Genomic DNA, 18799 nt, shown 5'->3' with positions numbered 1-18799 from the left:
TCCTGAGCTGGGGTGTAGCCCAAGAGGCCAATATATCGGTTTTATCTAACGTTGCTCACAAGCTGATGGGCGTGAGTTATATAGGAATTCCGGAGCCACTGGGAAGTAGACACTGTCCCTGACCAAGCCATAGAGCCAGCCTAAGAGTGGATGTTAGCAGGACATCCCTTATTGGTAGACGGAGTAGGTGGTTCCTTGGAGTAGGTTTGACAGAGCCTGCCTGTTTACAGTTTCTCAGTGTACTGCGTGGGCACCCAAACAACAGGGTCTTCAGTGGAATCACAGTGCGCCATTTAAAAGGTTGCACACTGTCTGTGTGCCCCCTGAGAGCAACCCTCCTCTTCAGAGGGTAAAGGGGGTCTCATGGACCCCAGACATCCCTATGCAGGTGGATGCAGTCACTGACTGCACCCGCCTGCAAGGGGATCTCTAATCTCCATTGAAAGTGCAGGTGGGTGCCGCCTGCACAGTGGAAACACAGAGCAGCTGCTCCGTGTTTCCACATGAATGCTCTTCCCCTGGGGCAGCGAGAGTTTGCAGCTGGTGGCAGCGCATTCACCATAATATGCCGCTTTATTGTTTGCACCAATGATAACAATGATAATGCAAACAATGATAATGTGTAATACGGCTCCTGTTTAGTACCTGAATATAACAGCTATTGACGGGTGACCAATTAACGTTAACCCTTTGCAAAGTGTTTGCGATTGCACTGCAACAGAAATAGAACACTTGTTTTAGTAACTTTGTATTCGTTGGAGCCAGAAACAAGCATTCCAGTTTTAATCTTTAAACAATTCTGCTACATAATTACGTTTTAAATACCCCACATTGCTATTTTCTGTAATTTGCGAGCATTATAGCTTTTAGGCCTTGAGCGTTTCTCCGACATATTGGTTTTGTTAGTGCTTCTTCGTGTTTCATGCTGTAGTTACTGTTTTGTGCTACTTTAAAGATGGCACCTCCTTGCACAAAATGCCTGGTTCATCTCAGATGGCCTGCCTGTCGGCGGTGAACGTTGTACTGCTCCCAAATCCTTTTAAATGGTGTCTTGTTTTTACGGCATGTCTGTGCACTTGAGCTGCGCTATTTTCAGACTTTGCTGTCATTAATGATTGATTCACTGCTTCTCACTAATCCTCCCCTTTCATTGGAGCTTGGATGTGGTTCTTGTGAGCCCGTCCCTCTGTCCTGCTCATCCTGCAATTACTGGGATGCTTATGACTGAACACAGGATTTGGCAAAGCATTCCTGGCACTTGATGCTGTCACTCGTTTGGGGGTCAAATAAACTGTTTAACAGGTTTCCCCTGGGAAAGGGGGTGCTGGTGTACTAAGTAGCATCCTTTTAGAATGTTTTAGGACAGTGTTTATGGTGTTTCGGTCTCTTTGCTTACTCAAGTATCTGTTACGGCGTCCATGCCCTATTGCTTCCTCATCCAGGCCTCGTCAGAATCTGAGTCTGGGTGACTTGGACGTTGGAGTGAGTGCTTGATTAATGCATGACCCTGCTGAATATTTTGGGTGACATTTTAAGTTTTGTTCCACTGAGGATAGGAGATTCTGTTTAGTGCAGTGAGCCTGGAGCAGGAACTATTTTTGTTCACTTGCACCAGAGGGTAGCCTAAGTGGTTTTCTAGAAATGGGAAAGGGTGTTACAGGTCACTTAAAATGTTCTGCCACCAAAAGACTCTGCCTGCTGTCAGATTGATGGGCCCCTAGTGGGCACAGCTCCACCCCCGCGAGGATCAGTCTCAAAGGGGAAGGAACTGTTAGAAAGGGCATACTCTCCCCTTTTCTGCTGCAATGGGGCGTGAGGATCTGAGTGAGCCCACCAGACACCAGCAAAACACTTAGCAAGGCAGTATTTCTGCCAATCCGTCTGGGGGGCTTGTCAGGGGGTCGGGAGTCATAAAGCCCACTATGCACCAGCGAAGGAATAAGTTCATAAATAACGGGGAGTCTGCCATTCATGACAAGTTACAGTATTTTTTTTTCTTTTTTGGGGGGATAGGGGGTTGGTGTAATTTGAAACCTCAATCTATGTCTGGCGGGATTGGGGCAGATCGACTTCCTTCTGCTTGGAGGTGGGGCCTGATGCCTAGATGGGCCAGCACTCCAGACCATTCCTTTTTTGGACGTAAATATTTTCTGTCTAGTGGGCTGCTTTACTCCTTGAGGCATGACCCATGTAATCTGGCCAAAGGGTGAAGAAAGACAGTCTGGTGCCCATGGGCAAGGTGCAGCCCAATGCCAGGATGTGCAACCGCACAATTCTTTTTCGTCTCTGGTAGGCTTATTCCCCACTCAAAAGATTTGCATCTGGCTAGACCCTGGGCACCAAACAGTATTTCTGCTGACCAGTACAAGAAGAATAATGGGGCGATTAATTCCTCTCTACTGGCCTATATATGACGAACACACCTAAAAGAGATTATAATTTCCTTTCACTTGCTATGGGAAATCCCTGCATTATTTGGCCTCTTGGTTAGCTGGAACCCAAGGATTCCTATCAAATGTTGGACATTTCTGAAACTAGAGTAGGAAATCATGAGTAGCGTGGCTTGCATGAAAGCTAGAATGTTTTCTTCCCCAGAATGTCTTGCACATGTCAAAATAAAGGTCAAACACAATTTTCTCCGAATTTACTGACTGACATCTCTGGCCGTTCCAGCCAACAGCAAACGTCTTACCATCTTGCATTCCTGCATATCATTTGTATGCCAACTATTCGAGCAGTCCTGTCCCCAGGTCTGCATCCTTGGTACTTTAATTTGTAGTTTATGTAAATCACTAACCCAACCTATGAATGTTTGGTAATGTCAATGGGGAAGAAAAAGTGGGAAGGAAGGCTTATTCATGCTTGAATGCTAACAAAAATTCCAAAATTAGCAGAGAAAGCCACGTGCAAGCTAAGGGTTTTGGGGTTGGGAGAAGACAGAGTACAAGAAAAGTGAGGGGGATTTCAGTGGGAAGAAGCACACACAAGTGAGACAAGGAAAACTCATGCACCTGTGTGGAATGCTGAAGAACCGAGGTAAAAACAAGCATTGACATAGCCAATGGGTCTCGCCTTTGGGATCTTATAAGTGTTTAGCCATACAACAGTTGATGTTGCACCAAGGATATTGTGCTGCATAACTAAATACTTATAAGGTCCCAAAAGCGAGACCCATTGGCTATGACAAAGCTTTTTGTTTGTTCGACTTGCAGTTGTTGCATGGAAGTGCTGTTCAACTGCTCGGAAATATTTCTGCAGTTTGTGTTTGGTTCAGGCATGTTGCGCCATGGCTGTACATGAAAGATAAAGGAAGAGGCAGAGACTGGCGCTTGAGAGAGAGGCAGGGACGGTCAGTGGAAGAGAGGGAGAGGAAAAGCAGACAAGAGGCAGAGACGGGCACAGTGTGAAAGTCGGAGAAACTGGGGCACAGAGAGGCCGAGGCAAGTTGTGGAAAAGCTAGAGATGCAGAGTCAGTGGAAAAGACCGAGACAGACAGCAGAAAAGACAAACGGGTAAAGATGGAAAGACGCCCTGAAAAACAGAGTGGCAGAGACTGAGGCTTGTGGAGAGACCGACCTTTGAAAAAGGCAGCGACAGACTCAGTTCCTGTGTTTTTCCTTGTGTCCACTTAGGGTGCTCCGTGTGTGTGTAAGAACGCCTTCTTCCTGTTTCAATGACAAGGCGTCAGACTGAAATGTAAGCAGGCAGGCCTCTTCATGTTGACAAAATAACACAGGACACTTGCATTGGCATTCCGCGGTGTCCAAAGTAATTGCCCTTCTATGTGCGACGGGGAAAAGCGCCAGAAATTTCTAATCTTTCTAAAAAACCAAGGAATGTTCTAGAAGTTTGTGCTTTACATTAATGACGAATTTTAGCAAGACCAAGTTCACAAGGGCCCACTCAAAGAGCCATATATTTCATCCTGGCAGAAGTTGTGTGTGTTTAAGTGTTTGCATATGTCCCCTTTGGCCTGCAACAACAGGTGGCACTTTTACAACTCGTTATGCCTGAGAAGGTGTGCATAAAACATGCAGAGAAGCCCCCTCCAGCCCCTTACCATACTGAAGACATTACATCGCCAAGTTGCGTTGTTGCGAGTTAGGCACAAGCACAAACAGAATTTGCACCTTGAAGTTCCCGTGACATACAATATATATCCGGCTGCCGTCTCACTACCTTAGAGTGGTTCTGCCTCCCAAGTGCGTGTGGTATTTAAAAAATTCATTAAATTATTTAATTGAAGCACGAACTTCAGCAAAAGCAAAGCGTCTGCTGTACATATGTTACCAACCCCTGTCTGAGTGTCAGGCGGCACCGAGTGAGCTGAAAGCATGATTGATAAACAAGAGCATGGCTGTATATTGCTCGAAAAAGCACGAAAGTGAAAGGTAATTAGAAAAACAGATGGCCCCTAGGCGCATCACTGGTCGCTCCTGCAGCTGACCGATTCCAAAAGGTCATCTCCTAGAGCAGCGCTGCGTGCTGTCTAGGCTCAACCTAAAAAGTAGTCACTAGAATGTAAGCAGTGGAAGGATACAACGTATCTAGTCAAATAGATGGTAAAGAGACTATGCTCCAAGGGAAGGAAAAACCTAAAAAGAGGAAAGCTATGCAGTAAGAAGCAATCAAAAGGGATTGACAAAGCCAACCAATGATGTTCAAACAGCTGACCCAAAGCCCACAGTAAGTATTGGTATTGGACAGAATAGGTCTTTTGACAAGAGATAGCTAAATGGGTATGTTGGCAAGACCTAAAAAAACACAAGCTCATTTTTTTTGTGCTCACCTAGGGTATAATATGGCTCAGCTAGATTACCCCTGAAGGTCAGTGGCTTACAACCTTGGGTTGTGCTGTAGTCATTCTGTGGCAGACTGTGAATGGCTCGCATCATCCGATCTAACCAGTGCTACATCAAACCTAAGGCCTGGGTTTCCTGTAGCGGTATTTCTATGTAACTGATGTGGAGAGGATATATAGTTGCCAGACCAAATAGCATTGTTTTAGGCCAAAGGTTAAACTGGTTTAGCTGAAGCCGCACCCTCCCAAGGACACAGGTATAGAGACTGAAGAGGCTGTCCCATGGCTTAGTCACCAAGGAGAGCTTGAGCTGATTACCAGAAACCATATAGAGTGGTTTTACTTTGTGATCTCTGACAAGTGCACTAAAAAGGAGCTTTACATTGCAACGTGCATGACAAATAATAGCGGTTTTGAATAGAGCTTGGTGTACGAGTACTAGACACGTGCCTCACACATGGTACGGCCCCTTCCTTGCCTATATCTATGCATTTTTTTAGTTTCCTGGTGAACAATGTGGATCAGACCCTGCTTCGCTCGGTGGATTCAAATGTTTCTGGAACAGCAGGTGTTGTGCTTAGTGGTGGCCACCCTTGCTAAGCCCCATATGCACTCCTTGAAGTATTTGCTGAAGCAGTGGAACACGTATTCTGATGTGGAGGGAGGAGCCAAGCTAGCAACCGAGATGGCCGCATAGACGCTCGGCTCCGTGAACCCTCTCACCCCGCACATACATCCTGGCACTTATCCTGAGCAGTGACGGCATATTTAACTAGGCGAAGGAGAACTTTTACTGACCGTTTGCTCCTGGGGCTTCTACGTGCGGCAGATCCGAAGAAATGTCCCCGACTGTTTTGCGGCCCTCACGGAGCTGGGACCGGGGTGTCGAGTGAGGAGAGCAGCCGGCCACGACTGTGACAACGATTCAGAAAAGGGGGTGGTGATGAACAGAGTGTCTGAATTAAGCAGACCACTCTTACCCAGTCCAAAGATCAGGCCTTGATCCATCACCGTTATTTATCTCACTGCACCATCCCAGCTCAGAACCTGTCTCTATGCAAATCAGTCTGTCCCTGGCCCAGTGCATCATGGGAACAGGGCAGACTAAACTACCAAGCCAATTCTTCACCAGAAAGGAGACAAGCTACCGGGGACCGGTTTCTGGCATTTCAGCCGTCTTCGGCCCGGCTTGCTTGAATCCTGATGGTGCAGTGAGAAAGGGACTCATGTCTGAGTATACAACAGCGGCCACCGGTGGAGGTGCGGAGTCGGCCGGAGGGCGCCGGAGGTTCAATGGGCCGATGATGACAGTGACGACTCAGTCCATCTCGCGGAGTGCCTCGTGGAGATGTGTGGCAAAGCAGGATCGAGGGGAGTTCTTGATAATTGGCCCCCTTTCCAGCTCTGTGTCTGGGCATAACTAACGGCTTCCCCCGGAATCGGCGGGCGGTTTCAGGGGAGCGGCAGCGATTTTGTTTAGCCCTTTGGTGACTTCGCTGGGAAGCCGGCCTTGACTTTCTGGGTCCGCGATGTGACTCCTGTTGCGCCCTGGTGTGGGGCTCGGTCCCGAGGTGAGGTCCAGAGGGACGAGGCCGGATCAGCTAAGATGGCGGCTGCCACCCTCTTACGCAGCCCACATCTGGATGGAAAAATTGCCATGCGGGAGAGTTCAGGGGTCTGGCGCCACGAGAAAGAGCCCACGTCCACAGATATTTTGGCTGCTCTAACGACCCTACATGCGACCCTGATCTGTAACTCCCGGGACCTGGGAAGAAGGATGGCCGCCATTGTTGTCACGCCGTTCCACACGGGCACAGTTCGATTTCAAGGAAGCGCCGATGTGTCCGCCTCTATGTCGATGAAGAGTGCTCCAGCTGCACCTAGTTTTGTGGAGACGCCAGAAGACCCGGCTCATGAGCTCGCCTTGGCCAGAACTGTGATACATGTGAGTGACTCGTCGGGGCACATATCTAATCAGCGGATGGGGAAACCACGCCGATCCATGTCTTGGGCTGCCCCGGTGACGTCTCAGCGCTTGCCGCATGGTGTGACTCTCTCTCCTTGGATGGTGAGACTGTGTTCGGACTCGAGGATGTATTCGATGTTGATATCGACACAGATGGATTTCCGCCATACATATTCGCCTGGGTTTTGGTTGCTGAAGTCCCTTGGAGTAATAACACGGCCCGGTCCGCCCGGACCGCTTGGACCCTCCGCGCCGCTCTGTATGCCGACTGATAAGTGGACGTATGTTGGTACTGTTGATAGAAAAGGCCAGGGGGGACACCGCCTAGGATCCGATGGACTTATTGATGGGTGACGGTGATTTGGGGGACACTCGGCGGGGGTTTTATTGATGGTGCTATCGGTGATTAATGTTTTCCAAGGCTATTCTGTTTTGCTTTTAAGATGTTTACCGGGGGTGGGGGGAGGGGCCGGGTGGCAAGATCGAGGACCCTTCTCCACTTTTTTCTTCTTTACTTCTTTCTCCTCTTTTTCTATATTTCGGGTCTCTTATTTAGGGCGACAGGCACGCTGCTGGGGGGGGGGGGTAGGCCGTGGCCTTCTGCAGGCGTGCAGGGTAGGGGGATGGGGTCTATTAAGTTGTCCGTTATTTGTTTCTATGGCCCTTTTGTCTTCCTTTTTGGTGCCGTCGTTTTTCATGTTTCCTATAGTATGTCTCGTTTTTAGGGGGGGGGGGGTGCAGCTTTGCTATGAAACGGGTTGGTGTTCACGTTTATCCTGACTTGTATACCTTACCCCCAGTACTTCAATTGTATTTGCATTATTTGAGGATTTCCTGATTCACGCTTGTTATTGTAGGACCATGTATGACTGTACGGCATTGATCCTTAGTTTTTCTTATTGTAAAATGAACCTTCATGAATCCTGAATTTGGGCCAGTACGCTTGACCGCAAGTCATATCCTGGACACTTGTTAGACCCCGGCTCTCGGGCTGCTATAATTTTTTCACATTGATTTGCTGTACTCACGACTTGACTAGCGGCCAGCCGGGGTGGTTGTAGGCCCATACTTGTATCTGCTTGAAGTAATACTAAAGGTTTTTTAAAAAAAAAAAAAGTATTCCGATGTGCAGCATTTACATCAGCGGTTCCAACCTTGTGATAGTCACTCCTCCCCGTATTCTCAATCCTCTCAGTGGGATTCTTTCTATAACTCTTGGTGCAAAGCTACTCTTCAGAGCATGTGCTTAGATCTAATTCTTAAGATTATTGTAGTGCAGATCAGATTTCGCTATCCACTTGAATGTATCAGAACAGAAAGTTGTTTTTCTAGTACAGTTGTCAGGTCCATTGTTGTGGTAATATTGTGAACAGAACCACAGCTCTCTGCTAGGTGAAAGAGAAATCAAAAGGAGACCACATTCACACATCGTTGCCAGGTGGCAGCAAGATGTGGAAGTAGTTTTTTATTTTATTTTTATTTTACACGTTTTTTTTTTTATATAGCGCGAACTAGACACGAAGATATCTGGTATCGGAGCGCTTTACAGTTGATTGAGCATATCTTGTTTCTGCTGGTGTTTCACACTGCAGACTCTGCAATATCTAGTCCGAGACCTTTAGCAGCCTTGTGAACTGTCCTCACAATTGAAATATTGACGAGTAAGTCTTGGATTCCACCTCGCCTGCTTGTTGTCGCCATAGACTTTTGCCACTCGCCTGAATTCGAGATGCACATAGTTTGCTGTCTGAATTGGCAAGGCTCCTAGTTCCTGGGGAATAGCACAATTTTTGGTTTGGCGGTGGCGTTATTGCATCTATTGCCTCCAGTGGTCTGATCCAAAAGTTTCTCCAGAACATCAGGCATATCTGTTGATCCTGGTGGCTACTACTAGGCCTCCTAAAGTTTGGTTCTTGGACCACCATCATTCACTTTGGAAGAGTGCAATTCCCTTTCCCCCACCCCCCTAAAGGAGAGCCCTCCTTCCTTGAGACTGGGTTGGTGGCACATTCCTGACCATGTAGGTAAAGAAGTCGAGTGACTGAACCTGTGCTGCATAACCCGCAGCTCCATCATTGAACACAAGCACATGGTTTCTGACGACCAATCCTTTGCCTACCTCGACTCTTCAGAAAAGCTGGCTTTCGTGCTTGCTGCCAGAAAGCCCTCCACCGCAGTGCTGTAAAAAAGCAATGGCTGTGGTTCCGATATTGTGTCCTTTATCAAGAGATGTACCTACTAACTTGCTCAGTCGACTATGGAATTCCTTTGATCTGAAAGTTATGCGAAGGGCACTTGCTAAGCGCTTGTTCGCATAAGCCGCCTGGTGATATGGAGTATAACACTGTTAAGTGGACAAATGGTAACCTTTATTGATTTAACTTTGATATTCTAAAGCAAAGTTTTAAGTTTTTTTCTATTAAGAATGAGGATGTCTTGTGCTCTCCAATCAAAGTTGTTTTTCTTGGTTGCCATAACCTCCGCTTGGTGCGTAACTAATCTGCAAGATGCATGCTTTTTTAAACTGTACACTATATTGTAATAGAACAGGGTGATCTTTATAATTCAATCCTTGGAATAAAGGTGGCCTTAGTTTTGTTTAAATGGGGGAATTGTCATTCCATTGTTATATTATCATACCTCATCAGCTGTGAAGGCTCTTCCCAGTTTGGAAGTCGGGATGGCTTTTATAGAAATACAGACAAATCTATTTTTCTTTTCAATTTTTTGGGGTAGTGATGACTGACGGGCAACTGCAAGGCCATAGTAGCAAGCTGGATTACGCCCTAGATTATCATTGCCATGTTTTGCAGGATCCTTTTCTCGAGCCGGTGTCCCTACGTCTTCTACAAAGTGTTTTTCCAGCTTCTGTGATATTCTTCAAGCACATACCTGTTAGTGATGTATGTAAGGTGTCTTGATGGGCTACACAGCATGCATTCTGCCAACATTATGCAGTCAAGGTATCTTCTTTGAGGAATTCAGTAGACTTTTCACAACCCATTTGTAAAAGCTTAAGTTGCCTGAGGGTAATTTGTCCACCTCCCTTTTTAGGTCTCGCCTGGCGAAAGCAGTGCATGCGCCATCTCGCCATGGAGAGGACCTTTTGGAATCGATTCAGGCAAAGCTAAATGCACGTGCGTTGAGATGTACTAAGATGGCTGCGCTCTCCATCCGCAAAGCTACACACGCATGCATAGGGACAAACAAAATGCACGCACATGTGGACAGCCCAACGCCATCTTTGTGCACACGTGTGTGCATTTTTCTGTCCCTATGCGTGCATTGCGGCATGCTTTCGCTTTCCCAGACAGGCTAAAGGGCCCGGCGGCAGTGCTGAGGAATCCGTCGCGACGCACTCAGCGACCGCCTGACCCCAGGAGATGGCACAAGGCTTCCCGCTAGCATTGCTTGTTTCTATACTTCCCACTCTGAACATTTCTCACTCTCGTGTCCTCTTCCTCAACTGATCCCCCTCCTTAGGTGTTTACTCTCTAGGGCCCCCCCCTTGCCCCCGCTGTCCTAAAACACTGTATAATCGTGCACCCTTGGCCAGGAGGCTTGGGCACAGCCCCTGCATTGTCCACATCTGCAGCAAGTTATGGAAAAAACTCTGGGTGGGGGCTGGAGGGGTACCGCTTGTTAACCTGCTGTTTGAAAATCTGCATACTTTTATCAGTTCCCATAATTGCTAACCCTCCATTCACTGTTCAAACACCGAACAGCTCTCTACCTCCTAAGACCGCACTAATTGCTGACAGATTTGATTTCTCTGTGGCAGCAGGAGTCCTGTTTCTAGCCTGTACATCAATTAACTGCTTTATTTTTCCTCCTGCTTCTCTGCAGAAGACAGAAGGGGGAGAGAGGATCGGAATTCCCCTGCCTGGACCCCTTTAATGTTCGCTTTGTGTTATTTAATCCCTGCCATTTAAGTCCCATTTCGGGTTGTTTTGAAAAACTGTTTCCAATTACCCGGGCTCTTACCAGGCTGCAGCTGAACGCACAGGCACTGGCTCGCCTGGTGCCCCTCCGTGCCAGGCCTCTGTTTGGGGCAGAGGAGATTTTCAACCAGTGAGGAGCAATTTATGCCCACAGGAGAGGCGCGTATGGCTGTCGCATGATTAGCATACAATGGAAGAAAACGTGTCATTTTCAGATGATAGACGGGGATTGTCGTGGCTCAGTGTACATATTTATTTTCGGGAAAATTAGGTTCCCTCCAGTAGCGCTTTGCACATCTTTCTCCGTGGGGAAGAAATACTGCTTCCTTGCAGCAAACAACAACCGTGTAAGGGTCCCAAATATAACCGACATTAAAGATGGGAAGCTGTCCACAAGGGTATTTTTTCCGAGCAATCCCACTGACAGGCCATTGACAAAACTAGGACGTCATTGGACACTCATTGGTGGAAAACTGTGGCGCGGAGGACCGCTAACCATCCACAGCGCTATATCGATAAATTATACAGCACACAGAGTAAAGTTAATTGCCTTCAGTGCGCGCATAATTAGTGTTCTTATGATCACCTAACCCGGTTATCAACCTTAAAATGATGAAAGGAGGAGACCGAAATGGTGGGATTCAACCCTAATATCAGAAAGTCACTTAGTTGAGTAGAAAAGTTATTTCAGATGGTCCTCCACGAATGAAGCGGCAACTTGCTTGCATTCATCTTCCTAGCGCTGCTGAATCGTGAGTATATGTATGTATGAATATATCTATGTATCCACAGAAACCCCTCCGACTAGGGAGCCCATGACCATGCAGGGCGGCCTCTTCAACCGGGCGCGGAGATGCCCGGCAATTCCACAACAATGAAGTACAACAAAAGAGGCCCACTTCAGTAAACCGAATAATATATATATATATTGGCTTGGAATGGTAGAGGCACACTGCAGTACTTGAAATAAAAAGCATTTGCAATGCAACCAGGTCTCGCATTTACGTGAGCTTGAGCTCTTGACATTGTAAATGACAATGCCTTTTTATTTATGTTTTGGTTTTTGAAACCTAAATAAAACACATTGTCATTTACAATGCCAATAGCTTAAACTCTCGTAAATGCGAGACCTATTGCATTGCAAATGTTTGTTCATTCTCAGTTGCTGTGGAATCTACCTGCACATTGAGAATAGAGCAGAGCCATGAAGTAGGAGGTGAATAAAGTTACTTTTAGAACTCCGCTACATCAAAAGTGTAGGCTCTTTGGCATTATCAGCACCCTTCCACCAGCCTCTTGGCCCAAAATACACATTAACTGGTATATTCCTTTCTAGAAGGGAACTGAAGAGGTCGTGTGGTATCTGTATGGGAAGGTAGGCATGCTGCAATTGAGACACACACCTCGGTTTTAAAACATTTTGTTGCAGCAGTTGCTAGTGTCGCCATATGTTATGTTAATTTCGATTTATATAGCGCCAAATCACCGACAGGTCTCTTAGCGCTTGCTTTGGGAACCCGTCCTGGCTTTCCCTGTGAGATAACCCCTACTGGGCATCCCCAAGGTGAAGACCAGGCATCCCATCGCGGTGGGCCGTAGTGGAGATTAAGCAAGCTATTGCCCAGAGTTGCAGAGTGTGAACCCATGATTCGAGTAGGCACCGAGGCGAGAATTATCGAGTCCGTGGACATTTTTGAGCTCAAGACCCTGCCGCGTCGGGAATTGAACCCTGGTCCCGGGTCTGACCTCTGCATCAGGGTCTGCCTCCTCTAACCAGTGAGCCACACTTCTCCACATGATGGCAGGGACCTCAATATCCACACATTGATAATTGGAAAATTCAATGGGCTTTGGTGAACGGAGTCCCAATAATGGAAACTTTTACCTCTATAAGTCGATCTCAGTTATAACTTCAGAAAAAACCGGTCTAATGTTTGAGAAATTACAAGACTCAGTATGGGGCATCTGGTTAAGACCTCTGGTCACCAATTAAAAAAACAGATTTATTTAAAAAATAAAACTGCTCTCCACTAAACTGCTTGGGAAGTGTGATGTCCAAGTTCTTAATTTGTGTTAGTTTATGTGCTCTGTGCATTTAGTTTGGTTTTACTTGTTTCTCTTGTCATTCTCAACAAAAGATAGTGTGTATTGAACATTTCTTCCTGGTTTGTGTCCTCTTTTTTCCCCCCCCCCAGTACTGTAATCTACTGATATCCCTTTTCTTATATTTTTTTCTCACTGACTTGTCTATTCTCTACTATATTTGTCTTTCTCCGAGGACAGATATTCTCTCTTTCTTAGAAGTATCTCTGCTTTTGTTCTTCCTGGTGGATATGTCCTCTATTTCTCCCCAGAATCATCTCTGTCCTCTCCTTCATCCCTCACTTTTTTTCTGTGCCTTTGGCCCGATTCGTTGTTTTATCTATGTCCATGTTTTTAGAATCTACATCTCTCCTCTTTTTCCTGATTATAACCTAATGTCTGACCTTTCTCCTTTAATTACTTTTGTACCCTTGAAGCCTATGATTCTGCCTACAGCCCTCATTTGATAAGCCTTATATCTACTAATTCTTGGATCTTTTACTTCTGACCTGAGCCTTTTCCTTTCTCACCTTATGTACAGTAACAAAGGTTCTGCCTTTCATCTTCTGGCCTGGTCTCCTTTTACTCGTCTGTCTCCTTCAACTCCGTTCTTCTGAAATGTCTACTATTGCTTGTTTCTCCACTGTCTCCTATTGTCGGTGTTCTCTGACGAGTCTTTTTCTATCTTCTTTTAGCCTCGTCTTTGGACTGCTTTACCCTGCCTACACATCATACAAAGCAGTAAAGACCAAGAACGTCCGAGACTATGTAAGTATGAGTGGATGGTTGTTTGGGTTCAGTTAGACATACGTCCTCTTCTGAACCCTTTGTAATATTAGTAGTTTAGTTAATGATTATTATGACTGTGTAGGCGTTTAATTCGAGTGAGAGCTTTGGGAGTGAATATCTTGCCACCATTTCCCACTGCCACTGCTGTTGCTGTACTGTTGTGACTTTATAATTATGACTTTGCATCTACCCTACAGTATGTACGCACCCTGACTCAGGCTGGCAGACGTTTTTGCTTTTCATGAGGCAGCCCATTGTGGTTGGTTGAAGTTTGCCTGGAGCGTTGCATGTAAACAAATTTGAGCATATGCTTGCAAGGTGATCCCAGATCAGGTTGTCATACCGGTTTCCCTAAACCCCTGGATGGCGGCCAAAGGGAAGGGTGGGGCGCCTGCTTCAAAACATGTGACTGTTAAGTCATCCAGCTTGGGCTCACATGAGTCATGATGCTCCTACAGTATGTAACAGCTGTACTTTATCCTAAAGTCCTTCTGCTGTTATATTTACTATAGCTGGTTTGACCCCTAATGGTTATTACCTTCGTCCATGCACCGCTGTGCTTCTGTCCCACTTAATCAGTGAACGGCTGTGTGGGCTAGAATTAAGGGAGTGTTCAATTACATGATACTTATAGTTTAATTTCACAAAATGACATTAAAAAAAATAGTAGAATTACTCTAATAGAACGAAGTATGGCTTTTGAGTATCCCGCTTGATGATTTTCAATGTAGCATGCATTTCGTATATCGCGTACAATAAAAGTTAAAAAAGCCTATTGAGATGCCACCTAGCACAGACAAGCTCTCACTCAAGCCAACTAAAATTCCTGCATCGCCCCCCCCCCAAAAAAAAATATGCAACATTGAATAATGTGCAATTTTGATAAATTATGCACACAGCAAAAGTTTGAGAGTATGTGAATTTTGACAGTTGTAATTAGAGTTTCTCTCAGGCTTAACTAGCATTCTCATCCCATATTTAATGCATTTTTCTGTTTCTCCATTGTAGGTTCGATGGATGATGTACTGGATTGTGTTTGCCCTCTTCATGGCTGTCGAGACCTTCACAGACCAGCTAATTGCCTGGTAAGATGTTGGACTGTTTGTGGGATAGACTGTGATTTCTGCAGACATTGTCTCTGGGATAGAAGACAGTCGACCCACGTTGTATCTATAGTTCGCGAACTCACCTAAAATGTGCAGGTTGCAGACTTTTTATTTACAGCCACCCTTGCACCCTGGGGCAGTGAGAATGTTTACCCTTGTGGCACCTCCGATTTGTATAATACAAAGTGAGGAGCCCCAAAATTCTGTCTGCAGCTACACCTCGATCTGCTGGTGAAGATCCATTGTTGAACTAATAATATCTGACATGATGTGGAAGGCAGTTAAGTAATTTGGAGATTGCATGATCTCCAAGGGCAAAAAGAACATGCTAGTGACTCTTCAAAGCCTCATTTATTAATTGTTCGTTTTATGCTGTTATCTCCTCAACATCAAAGCATCTGATTTACAAATAAACCAGAGGAGAGTACAGATGAACGGTTTGTTTTCTGTAAAGTAGAATATTGCGCCCCTCCTCCAATATTCTAATTTTTCTCTCTTTCGCTCTTTTACCCCCTTTGTGATTAAAAGGGACTTTTAGAATTCAGGCACTTGAACTCATCACCTTGAGGGGTCTCTGGATTCCACAGCTGGTCTGGTTGAGTAGAGTGATGTCTTGGGCAAGCAAATGTTCTCTGTAGTTGAAATCTATGTAGGAGATCGCTGAACAGGAATAAATAAATTGAAGTATCATTTTTCAGAATCCGTTTCTATACAAAATGTTCTGATTCTTTTTGTTAAACAGAGCTAATTGGTGTTATATACTGGCACTGTAAATGCTGCCTGCTTGCCTGGAAAAACTACTCTAAAACTCTCCAAAAACCAGGCAAGTGCAGGCTCTCTGCCTGTTGATATTCAGTATTACATCTGGAAATTTTGTACAGTTTTGTGCGCCTGTATGAATTCCAAAAAGCTCCACTTTCCAAGAACACACCGCAGAGTCTATTTGGCAGTTAATTTCCCCCTTTGTAACACACTTTGGGAGTTTGGGGAAACATGATCCCACCAACTTTCTCACCATTGCTGTTTGAAGTCAGTGGGATTAATGTTGAAATGTTTATTAACACTGAAGGTGTGATCATTGTGGCCTGATATCTGCTGCTGTCGAGATATGGGTGGTATTGGGACAGTTGGGCCTTGGCAGTAACCTGTATGCTATGAATTGTATTTTCCATGAATGTTTCCGTTGCATTTTGAGTGGATACGCAAATTACTTCCTTTGTACACGTTACTCCCCTAGGGCAGCTAAGCTGAGCAGTCCTCTCCAAGGAGACAGTAGAGGTTAGAAACTCCGGGACTGCACAGCACAGTAAATAACACCCAATAAACTCTAAATGTTCAGCCATTGCCAAATCTACGAAGACAAATGAATGTTCTATGTACAAGAAATTGAAAAGATTAGATAAATGTGCTCTACACAGAAAATTAAAGGGGCTGTAATTTGACAACAAAAACCTTTAAATCTTTGGTGTGTTATGTTTTTCCTGTCACGTGGCCAGTATTCTCCTAAGAGTCTTGCTTGACATCAGCAACCTGAGAACCTCAAGTCTTTTCATGCAAGGTTTACGAATAGTTGTTTCACTCTGTAGTCCATTGGACAAAGGTGCCTAACACAAATTGTAAAACGTAGCAGTCTTTATGTATTTGGCCTTTTGTTTCCAAATATGCGTCTGTTTGGGCAAGGCTGAACAATGCAGAGAACTAAAGGTAAAATGACCCTTTCTGCAAAACACCATTACTCCAATAAAGAGAGTGCCAACCAATGCAGCAATTTGTTTAGTTAAGGGTTCATTCAGAGTCTCGTTGTCTTGAGTGAGTGGTGACCAGTTACTTGTCAGTTGCATGGTCTGTGCAAGTTTAAAAAAAACTGAAAACGTAGTTAAGCTCCTGTAGTAATAAACCCACACTCATTCCAGTTATGGATTTATTAATACATGCACCCAAGAGGGTAACTTAAAGGTTCCCCCTAAAACCTACCAGCCCCCTAGTGTGCTGGTTAAGTGGTCCAGTTCAGCCTGCCATCACAGGCGAGGTTTCTGACCCCCAGGGGGGAGAGTCCACGCTCTCGGGCGGTCAGGAACAATACCTGCTCTGTAGGGATATGTTTTACACCTCCAACAGGAAGGCTGGTAAATTAGTATTTCAAGGCAGGGACCTTCAAAGAGTCCACCGCCTTTGGTATGCAAATCTGTCTTCCCTCAGAGGTGAGGGCTGCCAACCCCCTGACCAGGGCCAATTTAGCACCAGGACAGGCAGGAAAATTAGTAGTTGGAGAAGAGTGTCTAACCTCAGGACAAATCCACCCCTAACATGGGCTATCTGATGGGGATGCACAATTTAAGTCTGATGGCCAAATTAGGAACTCTGGGACAGGGTTATGCCCATTTCCCATAGGCAGTGGTCATCTAGGGGGCGTAGTGACACCAGGGATAAGTAGCCGATTGACTACTACCCTACACTCCCCTAACATCCCTACATTTAGTATTTAGGGGAGCCCCTGGCACCAGGAAGTCAAATTCCTGCCGACCCAAGAAGAAAAAAACACAGTGCTTCGAGAAGCTAGAAGTGTGGACAAGCAACTGACTTGGCACCAACCCTGCTGGCCTGTCTGCTATTCCCGTCTCGTCCTGCAGGTGCTGTGCCTCCAAAAGCATGGGAGGACTGCCTGCCTTCAACAAAGACCCAGGAACTCCCGTCGAGTAGCTGAGCTGCTTCCTTACATCCTGCAGGTACTCCAAAAGAACTGTAAGGACTCCGGACTGCTGCAAACCTGACCCCAGAAAGCACCACTGCACCTGTGCCCCTTAGCCCGAGTTGAAGTGGGCCAATGGTACCAGCGTGGTCCCCCATGTTCCTCCTGACCCTCAGAGACAAAGCCCACTTTGTGTTTGCCCCCAGTGGTCTCCCCCACGCTGCCTGCAGCCTCTTTGTGCAGGCTTCCTCCACCGCGAGTGTCTCAGGTGATGAAAACCTGACGGAACACTTCTGCCCCCGGCTGCCCTGGCCCAAGGAGGAGAGGACCAAACGTGTCCTCATGTCCTGAGCATCGCGAGACCTGAGCACTCTTGTTGGTCTCCCAGTCTCAGCTTGCTGCCTCTTTGCAACCAGACCATTCCCCATTAAAGTGAATGGGACACCTGGCACTGTAACACACCTCTGCACTTGGACGCCCCCAGGGCCTCCCTAGGTGACCTGTTGGTTCTGCCTTTGACCACGCCCAATACTCACTGTAAGTCAAGGAGATTGGTCCCATAAGTCGCTGTGAGGTACCCGAATGCAGTACGTGTTTCCACATGGGATAACATTACCCCTCCCAAACATTGCACTGTCATCTTTTGAAAACTGTAAAAATGTGCAACTCGAAAGGTACTCACTTGATTCTGATGATCTTAGTATCTATTAGTATAAAAGTATGTGTTATTTTTATAGATTGGTTTTGAATATCTTTGAGTGTGTCTCTCACTTACTGCCTTTGTGAGCAATGAACACTTAGCATCCTCTGATATGCCTAACTTGCCCGCCCACACTACCACAAAAGAGAGCATTTTGGGTGTCATTTGTGCCTCTTTAATTCCTTAGTAGTTTGCTAAAGTTGTGATTCCATACATTTTTAATACAAATGAAAGAATTTTGTAACATAGTTTGTTAAATGAGAATTGTTTATTCTTTTTGCTGTACTCTCAGTGGCTCACGTTGTTGGTCTGGCTCATTAGTATGGATTCTGGTTCACATGGCTTTATTACATGTTCTCTGATCTCAGTCTGATGAGCTTTACATTTGTTTTTAGGTTCCAATCAACATGTGTACCATCTTCTCCATTGTTGGAAATAGATGTTTTTCTAAGGCAGGCCTCTGTTAAGTACCCTGGAGTACTTGTTATTAATGGCCTCTATCCTTGAAATTACTTGTCACAGTTAAGCATTCCTGGCAGCAAGTGGGGAACCTATTGGACCATAGAGCGTTACCAGTTCCCAATGCAAACTGGATTTTTTACTTTGGGATTAATTGTAGATAAAAAGACAGTATCATTAGAGTTCTAGACGGGTGGTAGAAACTCCTCTGCAGTCGGAGCGACCTACTCTAGCTTATGGAACCTATTGTCAAGGTGTTAAGGCAG

At 45.7% G+C, this 18799-nt stretch overlaps 1 protein-coding gene across 1 annotated transcript in view; it reads left to right on the top strand.

Annotated features, from left to right (window-relative positions):
* Nucleotides 1-18799, top strand: part of REEP4 (receptor accessory protein 4) — a 121542-nt gene that overhangs the window by 65341 nt on the left and 37402 nt on the right. The window contains exons 3-4 of the mRNA XM_086943685.1: nucleotides 13486-13558; nucleotides 14588-14664. Coding sequence (XP_086799811.1) covers nucleotides 13486-13558; nucleotides 14588-14664 — 150 coding nt within the window. The remainder of the gene's footprint in view (nucleotides 1-13485; nucleotides 13559-14587; nucleotides 14665-18799) is intronic.

Source organism: Lissotriton vulgaris, chromosome 11 (genome assembly GCF_964263255.1).
Source record: "Lissotriton vulgaris chromosome 11, aLisVul1.2, whole genome shotgun sequence".
In the NCBI taxonomy this organism is placed as follows: domain Eukaryota; kingdom Metazoa; phylum Chordata; class Amphibia; order Caudata; family Salamandridae; genus Lissotriton; species Lissotriton vulgaris.
This window is presented reverse-complemented; position numbering and strand designations above follow the sequence as displayed.